Source organism: Akebia trifoliata, chromosome 3 (genome assembly GCF_017979445.1).
Source record: "Akebia trifoliata isolate Shusen 1 chromosome 3, ASM1797944v1, whole genome shotgun sequence".
Taxonomy (NCBI): domain Eukaryota; kingdom Viridiplantae; phylum Streptophyta; class Magnoliopsida; order Ranunculales; family Lardizabalaceae; genus Akebia; species Akebia trifoliata.
Window position 1 is genome coordinate 12,996,586 of NC_141377.1, and position 19,463 is coordinate 13,016,048.

Sequence of the window (19,463 nt, forward strand, 5' to 3'; positions counted from 1 at the left end):
GAATGGGCTGATTTTTGGTGAGGATGATCTCTACGGTGAGTAGATCATCCTCACAAAAAATCAGCCCATTCCAAAACTTCTAACCCATGTTTACCAGTTGAAAAATCGTGGACCGTCCATTTTTTGTAAACTATTTTTGATGGTGTTAGAAGTTTTGGAATGGACTGATTTTTGGTGATGATGATCTCCACACCGTAGAGATCATCCTCACCAAAAATTAGCCCATTCCAAAACTTCTAACTCATTTTTTGAAAAATGTTTTGCCAAAAAGTTTTGCTAAAAAGTTTGCCATTGAACGCCCCCCATATATATATATATAGGGGGGCGTTCAATGACCAACTTTTTAGCAAACTTTTTGGCAAAACATTTTTCAAAACATGAGTTAGAGGTTTTGGAATGGGCTGATTTTTGGTGGGGATGATCTCTACGGTGAGGAGATCATCATCACCAAAAATCAGCCCATTCCAAAACTTCTAATCCCATAAAAAACAGTTTACAAAAAATGGACGGTCCACGATTTTTCAACTGGTAAACATGGGTTAGAAGTTTTGGAATGGGCTGATTTTTGGTGAGGATGATCTACTCACCGTAGAGATCATCCTCACCAAAAATCAGCCCATTCCAAAACCTCTAACCCATGTTTTGAAAAATGTTTTGCCAAAAAGTTTTGCTAAAAAGTTTGCCTTTGAACGCTACCCATATATATATATATATATATATATATATATATATATATATATATATATGGGGTCCCGTTTAGCACCCTAAGTTTTACCACACACTTTAACAAACGTGTTTTGTCTTACATGGGTTAGAAGTTTTGGAGTGGGTTGATTTTTGGTGAGGATGATCTCTATGGTGAGGAGATCATCCTCACCAAAAATCAGCTCATTCCAAAACTTCTAACCCCATCAAAAATGGTTTACAAAAAATGGACGGTCCACGATTTTTCAACGTGTAAACATGGGGCTAAACATGTCGGAATGGGCTGATTTTTGGGGAGGATGATCTTCTAATCATAGAGATCATCCTCACCAAAAATCAACCCATTCCAAAACTTATAACCCATGTAGGACAAAAAACGTTTGTTAAAGTGTGTGGTAAAACTTAGGGTGCTGAACATTTCCCATATCTATATATATATATATATATATATGGGAGCGGTTCAGCGGCCCTAAACTTTAACAAGTTTCGTGCCAAGTTTTTTCGGTCGTCAGATCGTGATGCATCCGACGGTTCAGCTGCAATATTGCGGTTTTAAAATGAAACGATTCGTAATTACAATCGGCCCCTTATAATATCCTTTTATTCTGTTTTAAGCCCCTCCCTCTCTCTTAACAAATCCCTCTCTTCCATCTCTTCTCTCTGTTGAATGAGTTACAGAACGCCTGTGACCTAAACAGACGCCCTCTCTCTCTCTCTCTCTCTCTCAAGTTTCAGTTCGAACGTCCCCTCCCATCTCTCCGTTCTCTCAAGTTACAGTTCGAATGATCGAAATATATCGCCGTCTTTTTCATTCTCTCAAGCCATCGCCGTTCGAACGACAGAACGTTACAAACGTCGCTGTCTTCACACACTCTCTCAAGTGCCATTGTCGTCTCTCTCTCTCAACCCTCGTCTTCTTCACACTCTGCAGAAGACATTTGCTTGATATGGGAGCTATCAGTATTATTATAACTTCTGATTCACAAGCAATGGCCCGTATCGGAGAGGTTTGCAAAGCTCTCTTACCTTTTTATTGGTTCATCAATTTTTTTCATTAAAAATGTATGTCCCTACACTTATATCAGTTGTACATCTAAATACCATCATCTCTGATTTGCTAACTCTATGGACATGTTAATGTTATATATTGACAACACAACATTTTCTCTGTAAAACATGGGTGGTCGTATTGCTGTCTTGTAATTTCTTTTCCTTTTGTTTTATCAGAACATGTCACAACACTCTAGGAAAGCTAGACTTTATTTATTAAACACTAATCATCAACATAGTATCCTTACTATGGATGCTAATTGTTCTGAAGTGGTTGAGGGGTATCTTTATCTCGTTTAGTGCTATGAAAACTGCTTCCCTACGAGTAGATGAAGCCACAAGGAGTCCCCATACCGAGATATTTGCTTGAGCTCCATTAAATGCTAACTATCTAGGGTCCTCAACAATTTCTCCATATTTATGAATGGCTGAATGTAAATAATGGAGTGGGGTCTTTGATGTTTTGTATATCCCACCTCTGTATCTCTGTTTTCTTTTATTTAAGTCCTTATAGACCACAGATCACTGGTGCAATTAATTGTTCATTTTGCACCTCATATCTCCATTTACATTGCCATTCATTAAATAAAAAAAATGATGCGATTGAAGTCATTTGGATGATCAAAGATACCAATACATTATTTCGTCTGCAGTTGGTATAACTGTTGTTTCATCTGTAGTAGGTATAACTATGGTTTCACATATAACTAGTGTGAAATTGTTGTATCAAATTGCATACAACAACTGAAATTGTTTGAACTAGTGTTATAATGTTGAGATAATAATTTGAGCCAAACCTTTGCAATCTTTTACAAGTGTGTTTTAATCTTTAATTGGGGTGTGATAAAGAATTTAAGAAATTGGGGTGTAACAAATTAAAGTTGGGGTGCCAATAACAGCATTGCGGTACAGGTTGCACTCGTGAAGTGGGGAAGAAATCCACCAACCTATGTGTTCTGCCTAAGATACCTTTCAGTCTTCCACCAAATGCAACCTGAATGCAAAATCATAAAAATCCAATCTAATTCATCATTTGGAGTTGATAATACTGTGATGGGGTTGATATTCAGCTTAAGAGGTTTTATGTTGAAATCTTCTAATATTAGCTTCTCAAGGTAGTCACCTCTTCTCTAATGTGTTCTTACATCCTTGTTATGTGTCAACAAATATTGACCCCAATTTGTTGCAAGTCAAACTCAATTGCTTTCGTTAGCCAGGCAAATCCATTTCTTTCTTCTTTTTTGCTATATCCAATTTTGTAAAAGTGCAAACCCGCTCCCATATTTATCAGTTATTGCTGTTTGTTTCTCACATATAGGTTGCAAAAGAAGCAGGAATATGAACATAATATGGACTCAAAAAGAGGGTAGAAGCCATGAGCAATGTTCGGAGACTCACTAAGCTCGACATGAAGCTCAATGACGCACTTCCGGATATTCAAGTTGCAACTCCACGCTTGGAATCCTATGTTCATCAATCTTATCAGTTGGAATAACGAGTGTTCTTACTTATTTCTTACATTCTTGCCTTCTACGAGCTATTGCGATACTTTGTAATAATTGACTAGAACAAGTGTTGTAGCTGATTACAATTTATATACCTTTCTAACATCTCTTGCTGGTACAAGGGTTGGCATATTTTTTTTCCCAAAATATTTCCCATTGTTGATTCTTAATTTCCATTAACCAACCGGTTTGTTATGTAGATTTTGGAGTCTCCTACTTAAGAATTTGTATTTTATATTCCTTCAAAATATGCTACCCAGAGATATGAAATCAAAACGGGATAATAATGTGATACGATACTTATCATTAAAGTTGTAGCTTGATAGAAGTGAATTGAAGTGTATATAAGAATTGATTTGTAGTTCATTCATCGTTGTATATAAATTAGATTTCATAGAAATGGATATCAGCCTCATTTCACAAGTGAACGTATTTGTACTGAAACTAAACCATATCAGATTGGAGATTTAGAAGCTCTTCAAAACTCGATTACTCTATTTTTAAACTAAACTTCTTTAGATTTGATTTTATTTCCTGTTTGTAGAGCTCGTGCACACCATGTATGTGATTGAAAGATGCGATGGTTATATAGCTTTGGAATGGTGGCATTAGAAACAATAGTGGGAAGGAAGGCATCTAAGAGATCTCATCAACGTTGAGTTCTTATTTATACCAAAATGATGTACTCATGAGTCTCAAACTCTACTGGAGATCAGTTTATGGAAAGTTGTTTTTTTTTTTTTTTTTTGGTGAGCATGATCTATATGGAAATCTGATTGTACACATAACACAACCTTTGCAATAGAACTTGGCGCAAATCTTTTGATACCCATTGTTCAAAAATTATTCCATGTGATTAGTAATGATTTGCACATGGTGACATACTTCCAAGTCCATTCATACACACACTTTCATAAAATTGAATAGGCCCATTAGAAGATTTGTCTAAAGATTCCAACTTTACAAGTTACACAAAGAGATGTGTTTATATACACTAATTATGAGAGAAAGCCAAGAACAACAGTTTAGTTATTAGGCCACTGTCAATGAATTAGTACACAATTCTACTCTGCCACCATAGTCTGGCCTGAATCTCGTAATGGATACTATGATCTTAAGGTCTACCAACAAGCACCGCTCCCATGTGGAGAAAAATCCTTGAGCAATAAGTGGAGTCACTCTTGCTGATAAGGTATTTTTCATTTCGTCCAAGCAGGATCTGAAGAAGAGTTCTCTTAGTTTAAGTGTGCTCATGTTGCATAAGAAATGCAAGTATCCTTTATTCTTCTTTCCAGTTACTTTTGCAGCGCTCTTTGTCACTTGGAGTACATGGCTAGAATTGTTCCTGCAATGCAATTTAGCGTTCAGCATATTGCAGTACACCACCATTGGTGTGGGTGCAGTACACCACCATTGGTGTTGGTGCCCTGGTGCCCCAGATGCTCATTGATTAGGTTCTTCTGATTGACAAACCACTTTTTATATGACCTTAGCTCGTGAATTATTTACCCATCAGATAATCAATCTACAACTATAGATGGTAATAATGTGCTGGAAGCTAATGTCTGTCTCATCACTACAAATATGGTTTAGCAATGACATTTTGCACCTGCTACCCCCACCATACAAATGAAGCAACACAAGCATTAGAGATTCTCAAAACAGAATCAGGTACACAATGTGATATAAAGTTACCTTGACATGTTTGGAAGTTAACAATACAATGTGATATAAAACTTAAAGAGTATATGATAACAATAGACATTTCATGATTTTTATCAGTTGTACAATTGGATCTTCACACATTCTCAAACACAAAGGCACTGTAAAGTTCAATACCTGAGCAATACAATGTGCTCAGATCTGCTATTGCAGTGAAAATTAAAGATATTTTGGAGTTCAAGGAACCACCAACATACTGGAATATCAAATATAGATCTGCTATTGCAGTGTCAAAGGATCAAAATCAAATATAACTTCATACTGGAATCTGACTAATATACTTTATCTCAAGTGTGGATTGAAAATGGTCCAATTGATCAACTCAACAATTTACAGATTGGATAGATGGTGAATTGTTCTATACAACTTTAGCTAGCCAGCTAAATTTTCTTGCTTTAAAATTTATGATATATATTAGTGATTACAACCCATTAGAAAATCATAATTTGTGGGCAATTAGGTCCCCATCACCTAATATGTGACTAGTCTGAAAATAGAAAGAATAACAAAGTACGATAACAGTGCTAATATAAAAAGGGAAGGAACAATTTCTTGTCCTCTCAATTTCAAACAGAATCTTTATTCCATTGAGGTAGGAATTTCTTATTGAATGTAACTAAAGTTTTAATTTCACAGCAATTCATCTGCTGTAGGAATTGCAATGGACTTAACAATGGGTAAGAAGATCCACAAAATGGCATTTTCACCATCTGCTGTAGGAATTGCAAATTTTCAAATTGTTTCCTTACTATCCAAAGATTAGAATTTTGTGAATCATGGAAATGAAATCAAACATTCCAAAACTAAGCAACAAAGATAGTTTTGCTTCTGTGATTGAATCAGTTTCTAAGTCCAACTTCAAATTCAATTGTGATAGTTAAAGCAACTCCAACTCCCACTGTCCCAGGATCATAAGACACCAAATCCTAATTATTAACCCTAATCAGCCAAAAACTTCACTAAAAAAATATTAAAAAGATGAGAAAGGGAAGATTCAAACTTGCCTTCTACTGTAATAATTCACAACTAGGAGCATGACTAGACCACAAAATCTTCCCTTGTAATTCCAAGGGAAATTATAATTAGGATTTATTCCAAATTGATGAACCAAATTCCAGAACACTAGAAAAATTCAAATTTTTTTCAAAGCTTAAAAATCCATAATTAATTCTTACAATTTCTCTAATTTAAAGCTCAAAACCAATATATTTTCCTCTTTCAGTGAATTTCAATCGTCGCCATCAACATTATCTTTCAAGTTCAACAACTACAATTAAAAAAAAATTTAAACCCAATCATTTTCCTCCATCAGTTATTTTCCTAAGAATTGAGAGTGAAAGAAATACCTAAGAAAGGTTTGAACTTGAGAGAGAGAGACCACGACGGCGAGAGTGCGTGAAGAAGACGAGGGTTGAGAGAGAGAGACGACAATGGCACTTGAGAGAGTGTGTGAAGACACAGCGACGTTTGTAACGTTCTGTCGTTCGAACGGCGATGACTTGAGAGAATGAAGAAGACGGCGATATATTTCGATCATTCGAACTGTAACTTGAGAGAGAGGGAGAGATGGGAGGGGACGTTCGAACTGAAACTTGAGAGAGAGAGGGCGTCTGTTTAGGTTACAGGCGTTCTGTAACTTCATTCAAAGAGAGAGAGAGAGAATGAGGAAGAGAGGGATTTGTTAAAGAGAAGGGAGGGGCTTAAAACAGAATAAAAGGATATTATAAGGGGCCGATTGTAATTACGAATCGTTTCATTTTAAAACCGCAATATTGCAGCTGAACCGTCGGATGCATCACGATCTGACGACCGAAAAAACTTGGCACGAAACTTGTTAAAGTTTAGGGCCGCTGAACCGCTCCCTATATATATATATATATATATTATGGGAGAGCGGTTCAGCGGCCCTAAACTTTAACAAGTTTCGTGCCAAGTTTTTTCGGTCGTCAGATCGTGATGATCCGACGGTTCAGCTGCAATATTGCGGTTTTAAAATGAAACGATTCGTAATTACAATCGGCCCCTATAATATCCTTTTATTCTGTTTTAAGCCCCTCCCTCTCTCTTAACAAATCCCTCTCTTCCCTCTTCTCTCTGTTGAATGAGTTACAGAACGCCTGTGACCTAAACAGACGCCCTCTCTCTCTCTCTCTCTCTCTCAAGTTTCAGTTCGAACGTCCCCTCCCATCTCTCCGTCTCTCTCAAGTTACAGTTCGAATGATCGAAATATATCGCCGTCTTTTTCATTCTCTCAAGTCATCGCCGTTCGAACGACAGAACGTTACAAACGTCGCTGTCTTCACACACTCTCTCAAGTGCCATTGTCGTCTCTCTCTCTCAACCCTCGTCTTCTTCACACTCTGCATAAGACATTTGCTTGATATGGGAGCTATCAGTATTATTATAACTTCTGATTCACAAGCAATGGCCCGTATCGGAGAGGTTTGCAAAGCTCTCTTACCTTTTTATTGGTTCATCAATTTTTTTCATTAAAAATGTATGTCCCTACAACTTATATCAGTTGTACATCTAAATACCATCATCTCTGATTTGCTAACTCTATGGACATGTTAATGTTATATATTGACAACACAACATTTTCTCTGTAAAACATGGGTGGTCGTATTGCTGTCTTGTAATTTCTTTTCCTTTTGTTTTATCAGAACATGTCACAACACTCTAGGAAAGCTAGACTTTATTTATTAAACACTAATCATCAACATAGTATCCTTACTATGGATGCTAATTGTTCTGAAGTGGTTGAGGGGTATCTTTATCTCGTTTAGTGCTATGAAAACTGCTTCCCTACGAGTAGATGAAGCCACAAGGAGTCCCCATACCGAGATATTTGCTTGAGCTCCATTAAATGCTAACTATCTAGGGTCCTCAACAATTTCTCCATATTTATGAATGGCTGAATGTAAATAATGGAGTGGGGTCTTTGATGTTTTGTATATCCCACCTCTGTATCTCTGTTTTCTTTTATTTAAGTCCTTATAGACCACAGATCACTGGTGCAATTAATTGTTCATTATGCACCTCATATCTCCATTTACATTGCCATTCATTAAATAAAAAAAATGATGCGATTGAAGTCATTTGGATGATCAAAGATACCAATACATTATTTCGTCTGCAGTTGGTATAACTGTTGTTTCATCTGTAGTAGGTATAACTATGGTTTCACATATAACTAGTGTGAAATTGTTGTATCAAATTGCATACAACAACTGAAATTGTTTGAACTAGTGTTATAATGTTGAGATAATAATTTGAGCCAAACCTTTGCAATCTTTTACAAGTGTGTTTTAATCTTTAATTGGGGTGTGATAAGAATTTAAGAAATTGGGGTGTAACAAATTAAAGTTGGGGTGCCAATAACAGCATTGCGGTACAGGTTGCACTCGTGAAGTGGGGAAGAAATCCACCAACCTATGTGTTCTGCCTAAGATACCTTTCAGTCTTCCACCAAATGCAACCTGAATGCAAAATCATAAAAATCCAATCTAATTCATCATTTGGAGTTGATAATACTGTGATGGGGTTGATATTCAGCTTAAGAGGTTTTATGTTGAAATCTTCTAATATTAGCTTCTCAAGGTAGTCACTCTTCTCTAATGTGTTCTTACATCCTTGTATATGTGTCAACAAATATTGACCCCAATTTGTTGCAGGTCAAACTCAATTGCTTTCGTTAGCCAGGCAAATCCATTTCTTTCTTCTTTTTTGCTATATCCAATTTTGTAAAAGTGCAAACCCGCTCCCATATTTATCAGTTATTGCTATTTGTTTCTCACATATAGGTTGCAAAAGAAGCAGGAATATGAACATAATATGGACTCAAAAAGAGGGTAGAAGCCATGAGCAATGTTCGGAGACTCACTAAGCTCGACATGAAGCTCAATGACGCACTTCCGGATATTCAAGTTGCAACTCCACGCTTGGAATCCTATGTTCATCAATCTTATCAATTGGAATAACGAGTGTTCTTACTTATTTCTTACATTCTTGCCTTCTACGAGCTATTGCGATACTTTGTAATAATTGACTAGAACAAGTGTTGTAGCTGATTACAATTTATATACCTTTCTAACATCTCTTGCTGGTACAAGGGTTGGCATATTTTTTTTCCCAAAATATTTCCCATTGTTGATTCTTAATTTCCATTAACCAACCGGTTTGTTATGTAGATTTTAGAGTCTCCTACTTAAGAATTTGTATTTTATATTCCTTCAAAATATGCTACCCAGAGATATGAAATCAAAACGGGATTAATAATGTGATACGATACTTATCATTAAAGTTGTAGCTTGATAGAAGTGAATTGAAGTGTATATAAGAATTGATTTGTAGTTCATTCATCGTTGTATATAAATTAGATTTCATAGAAATGGATATCAGCCTCATTTCACAAGTGAACGTATTTGTACTGAAACTAAACCATATCAGATTGGAGATTTAGAAGCTCTTCAAAACTCGATTACTCTATTTTTAAACTAAACTTCTTTAGATTTGATTTTTTTCCTGTTTGTAGAGCTCGTGCACACCATGTATGTGATTGAAAGATGCGATGGTTATATAGCTTTGGAATGGTGGCATTAGAAACAATAGTGGGAAGGAAGGCATCTAAGAGATCTCATCAACGTTGAGTTCTTATTTATACCAAAATGATGTACTCATGAGTCTCAAACTCTACTGGAGATCAGTTTATGGAAAGTTGTTTTTTTTTTTTTTTTTGGTGAGAATGATCTATATGGAAATCTGATTGTACACATAACACAACCTTTGCAATAGAACTTGGCGCAAATCTTTTGATACCCATTGTTCAAAAATTATTCCATGTGATTAGTAATGATTTGCACATGGTGACATACTTCCAAGTCCATTCATACACACACTTTCATAAAATTGAATAGGCCCATTAGAAGATTTGTCTAAAGATTCCAACTTTACAAGTTACACAAAGAGATGTGTTTATATACACTAATTATGAGAGAAAGCCAAGAACAACAGTTTAGTTATTAGGCCACTGTCAATGAATTAGTACACAATTCTACTCTGCCACCATAGTCTGGCCTGAATCTCGTAATGGATACTATGATCTTAAGGTCTACCAACAAGCACCGCTCCCATGTGGAGAAAAATCCTTGAGCAATAAGTGGAGTCACTCTTGCTGATAAGGTATTTTTCATTTCGTCCAAGCAGGATCTGAAGAAGAGTTCTCTTAGTTTAAGTGTGCTCATGTTGCATAAGAAATGCAAGTATCCTTTATTCTTCTTTCCAGTTACTTTTGCAGCGCTCTTTGTCACTTGGAGTACATGGCTAGAATTGTTCCTGCAATGCAATTTAGCGTTCAGCATATTGCAGTACACCACCATTGGTGTGGGTGCAGTACCCACCATTGGTGTTGGTGCCTGGTGCCCCAGATGCTCATTGATTAGGTTCTTCTGATTGACAAACCACTTTTTATATGACCTTAGCTCGTGAATTATTTACCCATCAGATAATCAATCTACAACTATAGATGGTAATAATGTGCTGGAAGCTAATGTCTGTCTCATCACTACAAATATGGTTTAGCAATGACATTTTGCACCTGCTACCCCCACCATACAAATGAAGCAACACAAGCATTAGAGATTCTCAAAACAGAATCAGGTACACAATGTGATATAAAGTTACCTTGACATGTTTGGAAGTTAACAATACAATGTGATATAAAACTTAAAGAGTATATGATAACAATAGACATTTCATGATTTTTATCAGTTGTACAATTGGCTCTTCACACATTCTCAAACACAAAGGCACTGTAAAGTTCAATACCTGAGTAATACAATGTGCTCAGATCTGCTATTGCAGTGAAAATTAAAGATATTTTGGAGTTCAAGGAACCACCAACATACTGGAATATCAAATATAGATCTGCTATTGCAGTGTCAAAGGATCAAAATCAAATATAACTTCATACTGGAATCTGACTAATATACTTTATCTCAAGTGTGGATTGAAAATGGTCCAATTGATCAACTCAACAATTTACAGATTGGATAGATGGTGAATTGTTCTATACAACTTTAGCTAGCCAGCTAAATTTTCTTGCTTTAAAATTTATGATATATATTAGTGATTACAACCCATTACAAAATCATAATTTGTGGGCAATTAGGTCCCCATCACCTAATATGTGACTAGTCTGAAAATAGAAAGAATAACAAAGTACGATAACAGTGCTAATATAAAAAGGGAAGGAACAATTTCTTGTCCTCTCAATTTCAAACATAATCTTTATTCCATTGAGGTAGGAATTTCTTATTGAATGTAATTAAAGTTTTAATTTCGCAGCAATTCATCTGCTGTAGGAATTGCAATGGACTTAACAATGGGTAAGAAGATCCACAGAATGGCATTTTCACCATCTGCTGTAGGAATTGCAAATTTTCAAATTCTTTCCTTACTATCCAAAGATTAGAATTTTGTGAATCATGGAAATGAAATCAAACATTCCAAAACTAAGCAACAAAGATAGTTTTGCTTCTGTGATTGAATCAGTTTCTAAGTCCAACTTCAAATTCAATTGTGATAGTTAAAGCAACTCCAACTCCCACTGTCCCAGGATCATAAGACACCAAATCCTAATTATTAACCCTAATCAGCCAAAAACTTCACTAAAAAAATATTAAAAAGATGAGAAAGGGAAGATTCAAACTTGCCTTCTACTGTAATAATTCACAACTAGGAGCATGACTAGACCACAAAATCTTCCCTTGTAATTCCAAGGGAAATTATAATTAGGATTTATTCCAAATTGATGAACCAAATTCCAGAACACTAGAAAAATTCAAATTTTTTTCAAAGCTTAAAAATCCATAATTAATTCTTACAATTTCTCCAATTTAAAGCTCAAAACCAATATATTTTCCTCTTTCAGTGAATTTCAATCGTCGCCATCAACATTATCTTTCAAGTTCAACAACTACAATTAAAAAAAAATTTAAACCCAATCATTTTCCTCCATCAGTTATTTTCCTAAGAATTGAGAGTGAAAGAAATACCTAAGAAAGGTTTGAACTTGAGAGAGAGAGACCACGACGGCGAGAGTGCGTGAAGAAGACGATGGTTGAGAGAGAGAGACGACAATGGCACTTGAGAGAGTGTGTGAAGACAGCGACGTTTGTAACGTTCTGTCGTTCGAACGGCGATGACTTGAGAGAATGAAGAAGACGGCGATATATTTCGATCATTCGAACTGTAACTTGAGAGAGAGGGAGAGATGGGAGGGGACGTTCGAACTGAAACTTGAGAGAGAGGGCGTCTGTTTAGGTTACAGGCGTTCTGTAACTCATTCAACAGAGAGAAGAGATGAAGAGAGGGATTTGTTAAGAGAGAGGGAGGGGCTTAAAACAGAATAAAAGGATATTATAAGGGGCCGATTGTAATTACGAATCGTTTCATTTTAAAACCGCAATATTGCAGCTGAACCGTCGGATGCATCACGATCTGACGACCGAAAAAACTTGGCACGAAACTTGTTAAAGTTTAGGGCCGCTGAACCGCTCCCTATATATATATATATATATATATATATATATATATATATAGAGAGGGTCAGGTTAAATAAACAACCATTTCAACACACATAGACAACGTGTTTTGTCTTATATGGGCAAAAATGTTTGGAATGGGCTGATTTTTTGTGAGGATGATCTCTGTGGTGAGGAGATCATCCTTGCCAAAAATCAGCTCATTATGAAACTTCTAGACCGTCCAATTTTCGTAAATCAATTTTGATGGGGTTACAATTTTGGAATGGATGATTTTTTGCCAGGATGATCCCCTCATCACAGAGATCATCCTCACAAAAAATCAGTCCATTCCAACATTTTTGCCCATATAAGACAAACACGTTGTCGCAATGTTTGTCGCAGGAACCCGACCCATATATATATATATATATTTAAAATATAATTTCCAAGACATTTATGGATTTAATATATTTATGACTCATTAAGATCTATTCACAATTCAGTGACTTGACTTGACTTGGTGGACCAAGTTGGAGTTCAATTGGAGTTTTAAAATCATGATTGAAGTACCTTTGACTTTAAAACCTAAATTAAAAGAGTACTAATTTACTGCTAAAATTGAAGAATCGAAGTGGATTCTCTATAGCATTTTTTTTTCCAATAGCCCTATTTCCATTGCCAAGAAGATAGTGTTGCGTTTAAACAATCAAACACCTCAACCAACCAATGATCAAGGCCTAGATGAGATTTATTATATATATGTGGATAGCATTTGGCAACCAACATTAGGGAGTCAATCTATTGTAATCTTCAAATCTAAGAATAAGATTGGATATATATATATATTTTTTTAAGTAGAAGATGATGAGATTTTTAATTTTCATAGAAAATTTAGGATTATCTACAAGTGATTTAGGTGATATTGAAAAGGATGGATAGAAGATGAAGTTAAATAAATGTAAATTAATTTACTAATTAAGACGATGAAGAATTTGAAGATATTTAGTTTTAAAAGAAAATTGAGGATTTTTTTTTTTTTTTTTGAGTTACAAGTTGAAAATGAGGATGACTAGGGCTCTTGTTAGTTTATATTAGAAAAGAAAAATAAGGTCAAACGAGCGTGCCAAAATTTGAAAAATCAAGGATATTTAAATATTCACCAATTTATTAAAAGGATGCCAAAATCATCCAAAAAATTTATAAGGGTCCGACAACAAGGTGAAAGAAGGAATGTCATCAGTTTCATCACATTTCAAATTAATAATACTCACCAAACCCTAGCGTGGTGTTCAATTAGGGGGGCAACACAATCAAGGAGGGCAAGTCATCAGCTTGAATCATGGGGAATCTCAGATTATCACCAAATTCTAAGGGTGTGTATGAAATAGTCAAAAAAATTGAGGGGGCGTAGCTCCGCTCTTTGGTTACACGGTTATTAAGGATAAAAATACCCTTCTCTTTTTATATTTTATTGAGAAGACTTGAACCCTTGACCTACAAGTTGTTACACAGTAATTTAATTTAAGAATTACCGCAAAACCCTTATAAGTCGTTAGTCGTCCAAAAACACAAGAAACATGGTGACATGAAATTTTACAAAAACCTTATAAGTCATTAGTCGTCCAAAAACACAAGAAACACGGTGACATGAAATTTTAATTTGTGTGGATTTTCGAAATAAATTATTAAATAAAAATAAAAATTATTACGACAAGCTGGACCAAACACTCTTATAGATTGTAGAATCCGATTTTGACCAATAATTGGATTGTAGAATTCAAACTTGAGTCTCCCATGTTTATTATGCCAAACGACACTATGACTATTCTTACAAAACCCTTTCAACACTTTATTCTCGTGCTCTCAATCTAATATTAATAATTAATAAATGAGATGTTAATAGGGAAAATCTATTTGTCAGATTTTAATACAAAGACTCCTTTACTTTATCAAGTTGGCTCCTCAACAAACCTTTCTTTCTTAAAAATAATAATAAAATAAAATAAAAACAAACTAACCTGATTTATGTGGTAATATTTGAATTTTTACTAAGATTGTTGGGCCAACGTAAATTATCAAATTGGCAATCCAACACCACAATCTTATTTAAAAGAAAAAGATGTAAAACAATTTCTTTTTTGAGCTTGATCCATGATGCTGAAAATGGATAGTTACCGAACTCTCAAAATGAAAATAAAAATCCAAATGATGCAAATTTAATTTTTTTTCAATTTATTTTTTTAAAATTCTTAGAATTTTGTCCTCTACAACCTTGTGGCATCACATCAACTTTTAGATGCCTATTGATACAAAAACTTTCCTTAATAATTTAACAATGAAAGTATTTTTTTTTCTTTTTTAACAAACCTGGATATGTGATCCACATTTAAAAAATATTAAATATCTATAATTCTCTTGATATAATGGGTATATGATTTAAAGAACTAAGGACATTATAAATATCTAATCATTTAAAATGATGGGGATCCCATTGAAGGTTTGTTGAGTAATAAAGTTGAAAAAGTAAAGGAATTTTTGTAATATAAATGCAACATGGTATATATAGTAAGGATTCACCCTTACTAATGGTCCTTAGGCTTGCCTTGTGACGTCAAAATACATGGTCCGCTGCCTCAGGGTTGTATAGGAAAAAGTTTTCTGAACTTTGAATTTTTTTTTTCAAAAATAGTTATTTTTCACCGATGAAAATTCATTTTAATTTTTTGAGTTAGTTAAGAATTCGATAGCTATCCATTTTAAAAACCTTAGATCAAGTTTTTTAAAAAAATTGTTTTAGAATATTTTTTTTTCTTTTTTCGTGATATAGTTTTTGGAGGGAATTTAGAGGGTTTTGGTGTTGGATTGCTAATGTGGTAATTAATTTGAGTAAAACTAGTCTTAGTAAGGCTTAAATTCTTTACTATGTTTCCCTTTGATAAATATTGCAAGGGACCGACTAGTTTCATACCACCTATTATTATAAGCACTCCATCACTTAAAAATTACCCTTTGCACCCCTATTTGGATGATTCACTCAAAAAATAATTAAAAAAAATGTTGCACACTATTTTTATTTTTTGTGTGTTCTTCCCCAATTATGTTTAGAGAAATTATTATTAGTCCAATAATTTTTGGAAAAAATAGTTTTTTGTTTTAGAGTCATGTTTAGAAAGTTATGCTACATGGGTTCAAATTAAATTCTAGACAAAGATTAAAAAATTAGTGCCCTTATTAAATAGAAAATGCGAAATGATAAAAAGAATTTATTATAATTTTCACAAGTCTGACATTTGATGTGCACGTAACCATAAATGTCATAAATGTGTTTTCTCGTAATACGAGTAAAAATTATGTATGCATGTCTACGTTAGAATTGAAAGAATCACAATAAATGCTTTGTGTCACCTCAGCCCTGACTCTTATTAAATTGAAATAAAAAAAGAACACGAACAAATTTAATCATAAAACATGATCAAAATTAATCATAAAACATGATCAAAGTAAAACAAGCACGAGAAAATAATACAAATTACAAGTTAAAATAAAACTTAATCCCTCAAAGATTAGGTATGAGGTTATAAAAATACAACTAGTCTGTCGCATACTGTAAATGCCTTCCCTGATAAACGTGGGCGTGGACAGTTCCCTTGGCGTGTTTCAACTTTGAATCCTCTCCCATGTTTCACATTTGACCGAAATCACACCGTCCATCCCATCCTCTACAAAACCCCACACCGATCTTCCTTTATTTAAACCTATACTCAGTCGGTCACCTCTTCCAAGTTGCCCACAATACAACCAACCACTTTCAGTTTCAGAGCGCATCTATCTTCATTCTTCTCTTCTACCTTCCTCGATTCAAAATCCTTCATCAATGGCTGCTGCAATTTTATCTCACAAAACCATCTCCTCCTCTTCTTTCAAATTACCCATCTCATCATCGCCCGTTTCTTCACAAACCCAGAAATACTTAGGCTTTAATATCTCGGAATCCTTCTCAACCCAAGGTCTCAAACTCACAACTACCCATCAAAGAAACACCAAATGCATCAAAACCAAATCTTTCTTCTTTAAAAAAGAAAAACAGAGCACCACTACCCCTGATTCTTCAAGACCTAGTAAGTATATCTCATTAATCTCTCCATCACAAATCACAATGCTTATAACATTATTTACATACTAAAGATTACTTTTATTGTTATTGTTGGTGTGTGAAGCTAAGGTTCAAGAACTCTACGTGTACGAAATTAACGAGAGGGACAGAGGAAGCCCAGCTTATCTTCGATTGAGCAAGAAAGAAGTCAATTCTCTTGGCGATCTCGTACCTTTCAGCAACAAGGCAAGTCCTTTACAAGAAAAAAACCCAAAAGTTTTGTATTAGTTATTATATCCCTTAGTGGTCTAATTTTCGAATCCAAATTTGCAGATTTACAGCGGAACATTGGAGAAGAGATTGGGGATAACTGCAGGGCTCTGTATTCTGATCCAACACGTACCCGAAAAGAAAGGGGACCGATACGAAGCCATTTACAGCTTTTATTTTGGGGATTATGGGCACATATCGGTTCAAGGGGCGTATCTGACTTATGAGGATACGTATCTGGCGATAACAGGTGGATCGGGAATTTTCGAAGGGGTTTATGGTCAGGTGAAGCTTCAACAGATCGTATTCCCTTTCAAGCTGTTTTATACTTTTTATCTTAAAGGGATACATGATCTGCCTGCGGAGCTTCTTGGTACACCCGTTTCTCCATCCCCTACTGTTGAGCCATCTCCAGCAGCCAAGGCGGCTACCAAACCAGAAGCCACTGTTCCTAACTTTACCAACTGAGAGTCTGAGACTTGGAGTGGGTCCCATTTCCAAAGATGCTTTCAAAATTTTTAGAGTATTTCTGTATTTTATCATTTTATCTTAGTAGATAGCACTAAATGCCAAATTTTATCAAATCTTCATTTGGAAAAATGAACATTGACTGTTGGGTCATTGGCGTTGATATGTAAATGTAATGTGTGATGAGTTGAAATTCCACTTGCCAATTTTTTTTGTTTTAATATAATGATTTTATTTTAAGGGACATGGGCATTGATCTTTCTAATTGAATCTATTTATAAGTAGAACGGTGTCCTGTTCCTATAACGTGTGGGACATTTTTATTGGCTACAACTTGATTAAGAGCTTTATGTGTTTCAAAATCTAACAAAAATGTGTCGTGTAGACACCTTACCTTTAGAAGTTATGAACTAATGATAAAACGATTCCCCCACGTGGCATATTCAATCAACCCTTTTGATGTGACATGTGCATTGAACAGTAGATTTGTCTCCCCAGGATTCATTTTATCACGATTCTTACTTTTATCATAGGAATGGTATATATCGTATTACATCCGAGTTTTATAAGAATTGTAGTCCATTGCCCTCTTTCCGTTGTGTTTTCCCTCCATGAGAGTAAAGGATTTTATTTTGGGAAGTGCTTTATTTATTTTTTATTTTTATAAATTATTCTTATTTTATGTGCTATGATTGTAGATGGACTGCTTATATGTAAAATTGTTGTGAGATTTATAAGTTAAACCCTTTCCTTACTAATGTAGTAAGATTTTAGTCTTACTAAGAGTCAATTTGCTCAAATGGATTACCACATCAGAAATTCAACATCACAATCCTCTACGTTGTAGGAAAAACAAATATAATAAAAAAAAAAAATTTTTAAAAATTTCTTTTGAACTAGATCTAAGATTTTGAAAATAAGCGTTTATCGGACTTCCACATAACTCCCAAACTTAAAAATGAAAGTCAATGGTGAAAAATAACCTTTTAAATTTTTTTTTTTTCAAAATTCATAAAATTTTGTCTTCTATAACCCTGAAGCATTGGATCATGTTTTTGAATGCCAAGAGGTGAGCCCAAGGACCCTTAGTAAGGGTGAAATCCTTACTAACTTAGGGGGACTAGATTTATAATCGTTAAGATTAGGGTTAATAGATGGCAATTGGGAATGATGTAGTATTAGCTTGGTAACCTATAAGAGTATATACAAGAAGAAAAAATATCCTACTAAATTTAGATCAGGCACTTGGGATCAAAATTACTTGTCTTTGACTCAGTACAAAGGATGATGAGACCGAGTCCATGTAAGACTATCCTCATTCTCAAACCCTAATCGAACATGGATGAGGGAAAGGTTGAGTACACGTGGAACTCTCCAAACTTTGGGCAAACCTTGAAAGCACCCTCAGAACCGTAGGATAGCGGATCCTTTTTGTTTTTTGTTTTTTTATTTTTTGTCTTTTTTAGTTGTCATCTAGTTTAGATTTCGGAACCAAAAGTTGACTTTGAATGAAAATCGGGTCGGTCTATGACAAAAAATAGTGGGTTAAGGGATCAGATTACAAAATTCAGAAGGTATTAGGCACTGTTTTGCCAGACACTAAGTTAGTATCTACTACAATCCAGGACTATCTTATGGTCAATGGATAAGACTACAACCAAACGAACGATTAAAGTGACTTTAAAATCAACTAGGGGTAACTAAGTCAAGGTTATCCTATGGTCAAAGGTCAACCATTATCATCATAAAATATCAAGCCGACTAATCAAATCCCATGGCTATAATTTTCTCAAATAATAATAAAACAATCTTTTCAAATCATATCAAAATCCATAATTTCTAATTAAATCTTCACGAAAAATCAATTGATTTACAAATTAGTTCTCACGTGGCAAAGACTAACGCGTTAACTTACGCTCCTTATTGTGCTGCCAATAGTGTTGAACCCTCTCCTTACGACCGCACAAGTTAAGAACAATGCACCAATCCCAAATATGAACCAAATGACTAACCCACCCCCTTTCTATATCCCTTATCAACCCCCTGTCCAGAAAAACGTCATTCAAGAAGATAAGTCAAGCTGGGTAAGGCCATCGGAAAGGAATCACGTGGAGGAACGACTGG

At 34.9% G+C, this 19,463-nt stretch overlaps 1 protein-coding gene and 1 long non-coding RNA gene across 2 annotated transcripts; both read left to right on the forward strand.

Annotated features, from left to right (window-relative positions):
* The first annotated feature begins 8,409 nt into the window (after window positions 1–8,409).
* On the forward strand, window positions 8,410–9,246 carry LOC147406021 (uncharacterized). Its single transcript, XR_015175758.1, has 3 exons — window positions 8,410–8,582; window positions 8,657–8,684; window positions 8,786–9,246. It is a non-coding gene; the product is annotated as an uncharacterized LOC147406021 (long non-coding RNA).
* A 6,859-nt stretch (window positions 9,247–16,105) lies between these two features.
* LOC147406022 (allene oxide cyclase, chloroplastic-like) lies at window positions 16,106–17,579 on the forward strand. The gene is made up of 3 exons (XM_086433942.1): window positions 16,106–16,626; window positions 16,726–16,847; window positions 16,935–17,579. Exons 1-3 carry the CDS (start codon window positions 16,383–16,385, stop codon window positions 17,337–17,339), a joined length of 771 nt encoding a protein of 256 aa, XP_086290068.1. The 5' UTR covers window positions 16,106–16,382; the 3' UTR covers window positions 17,340–17,579.
* The last annotated feature ends 1,884 nt before the right edge of the window (window positions 17,580–19,463 follow it).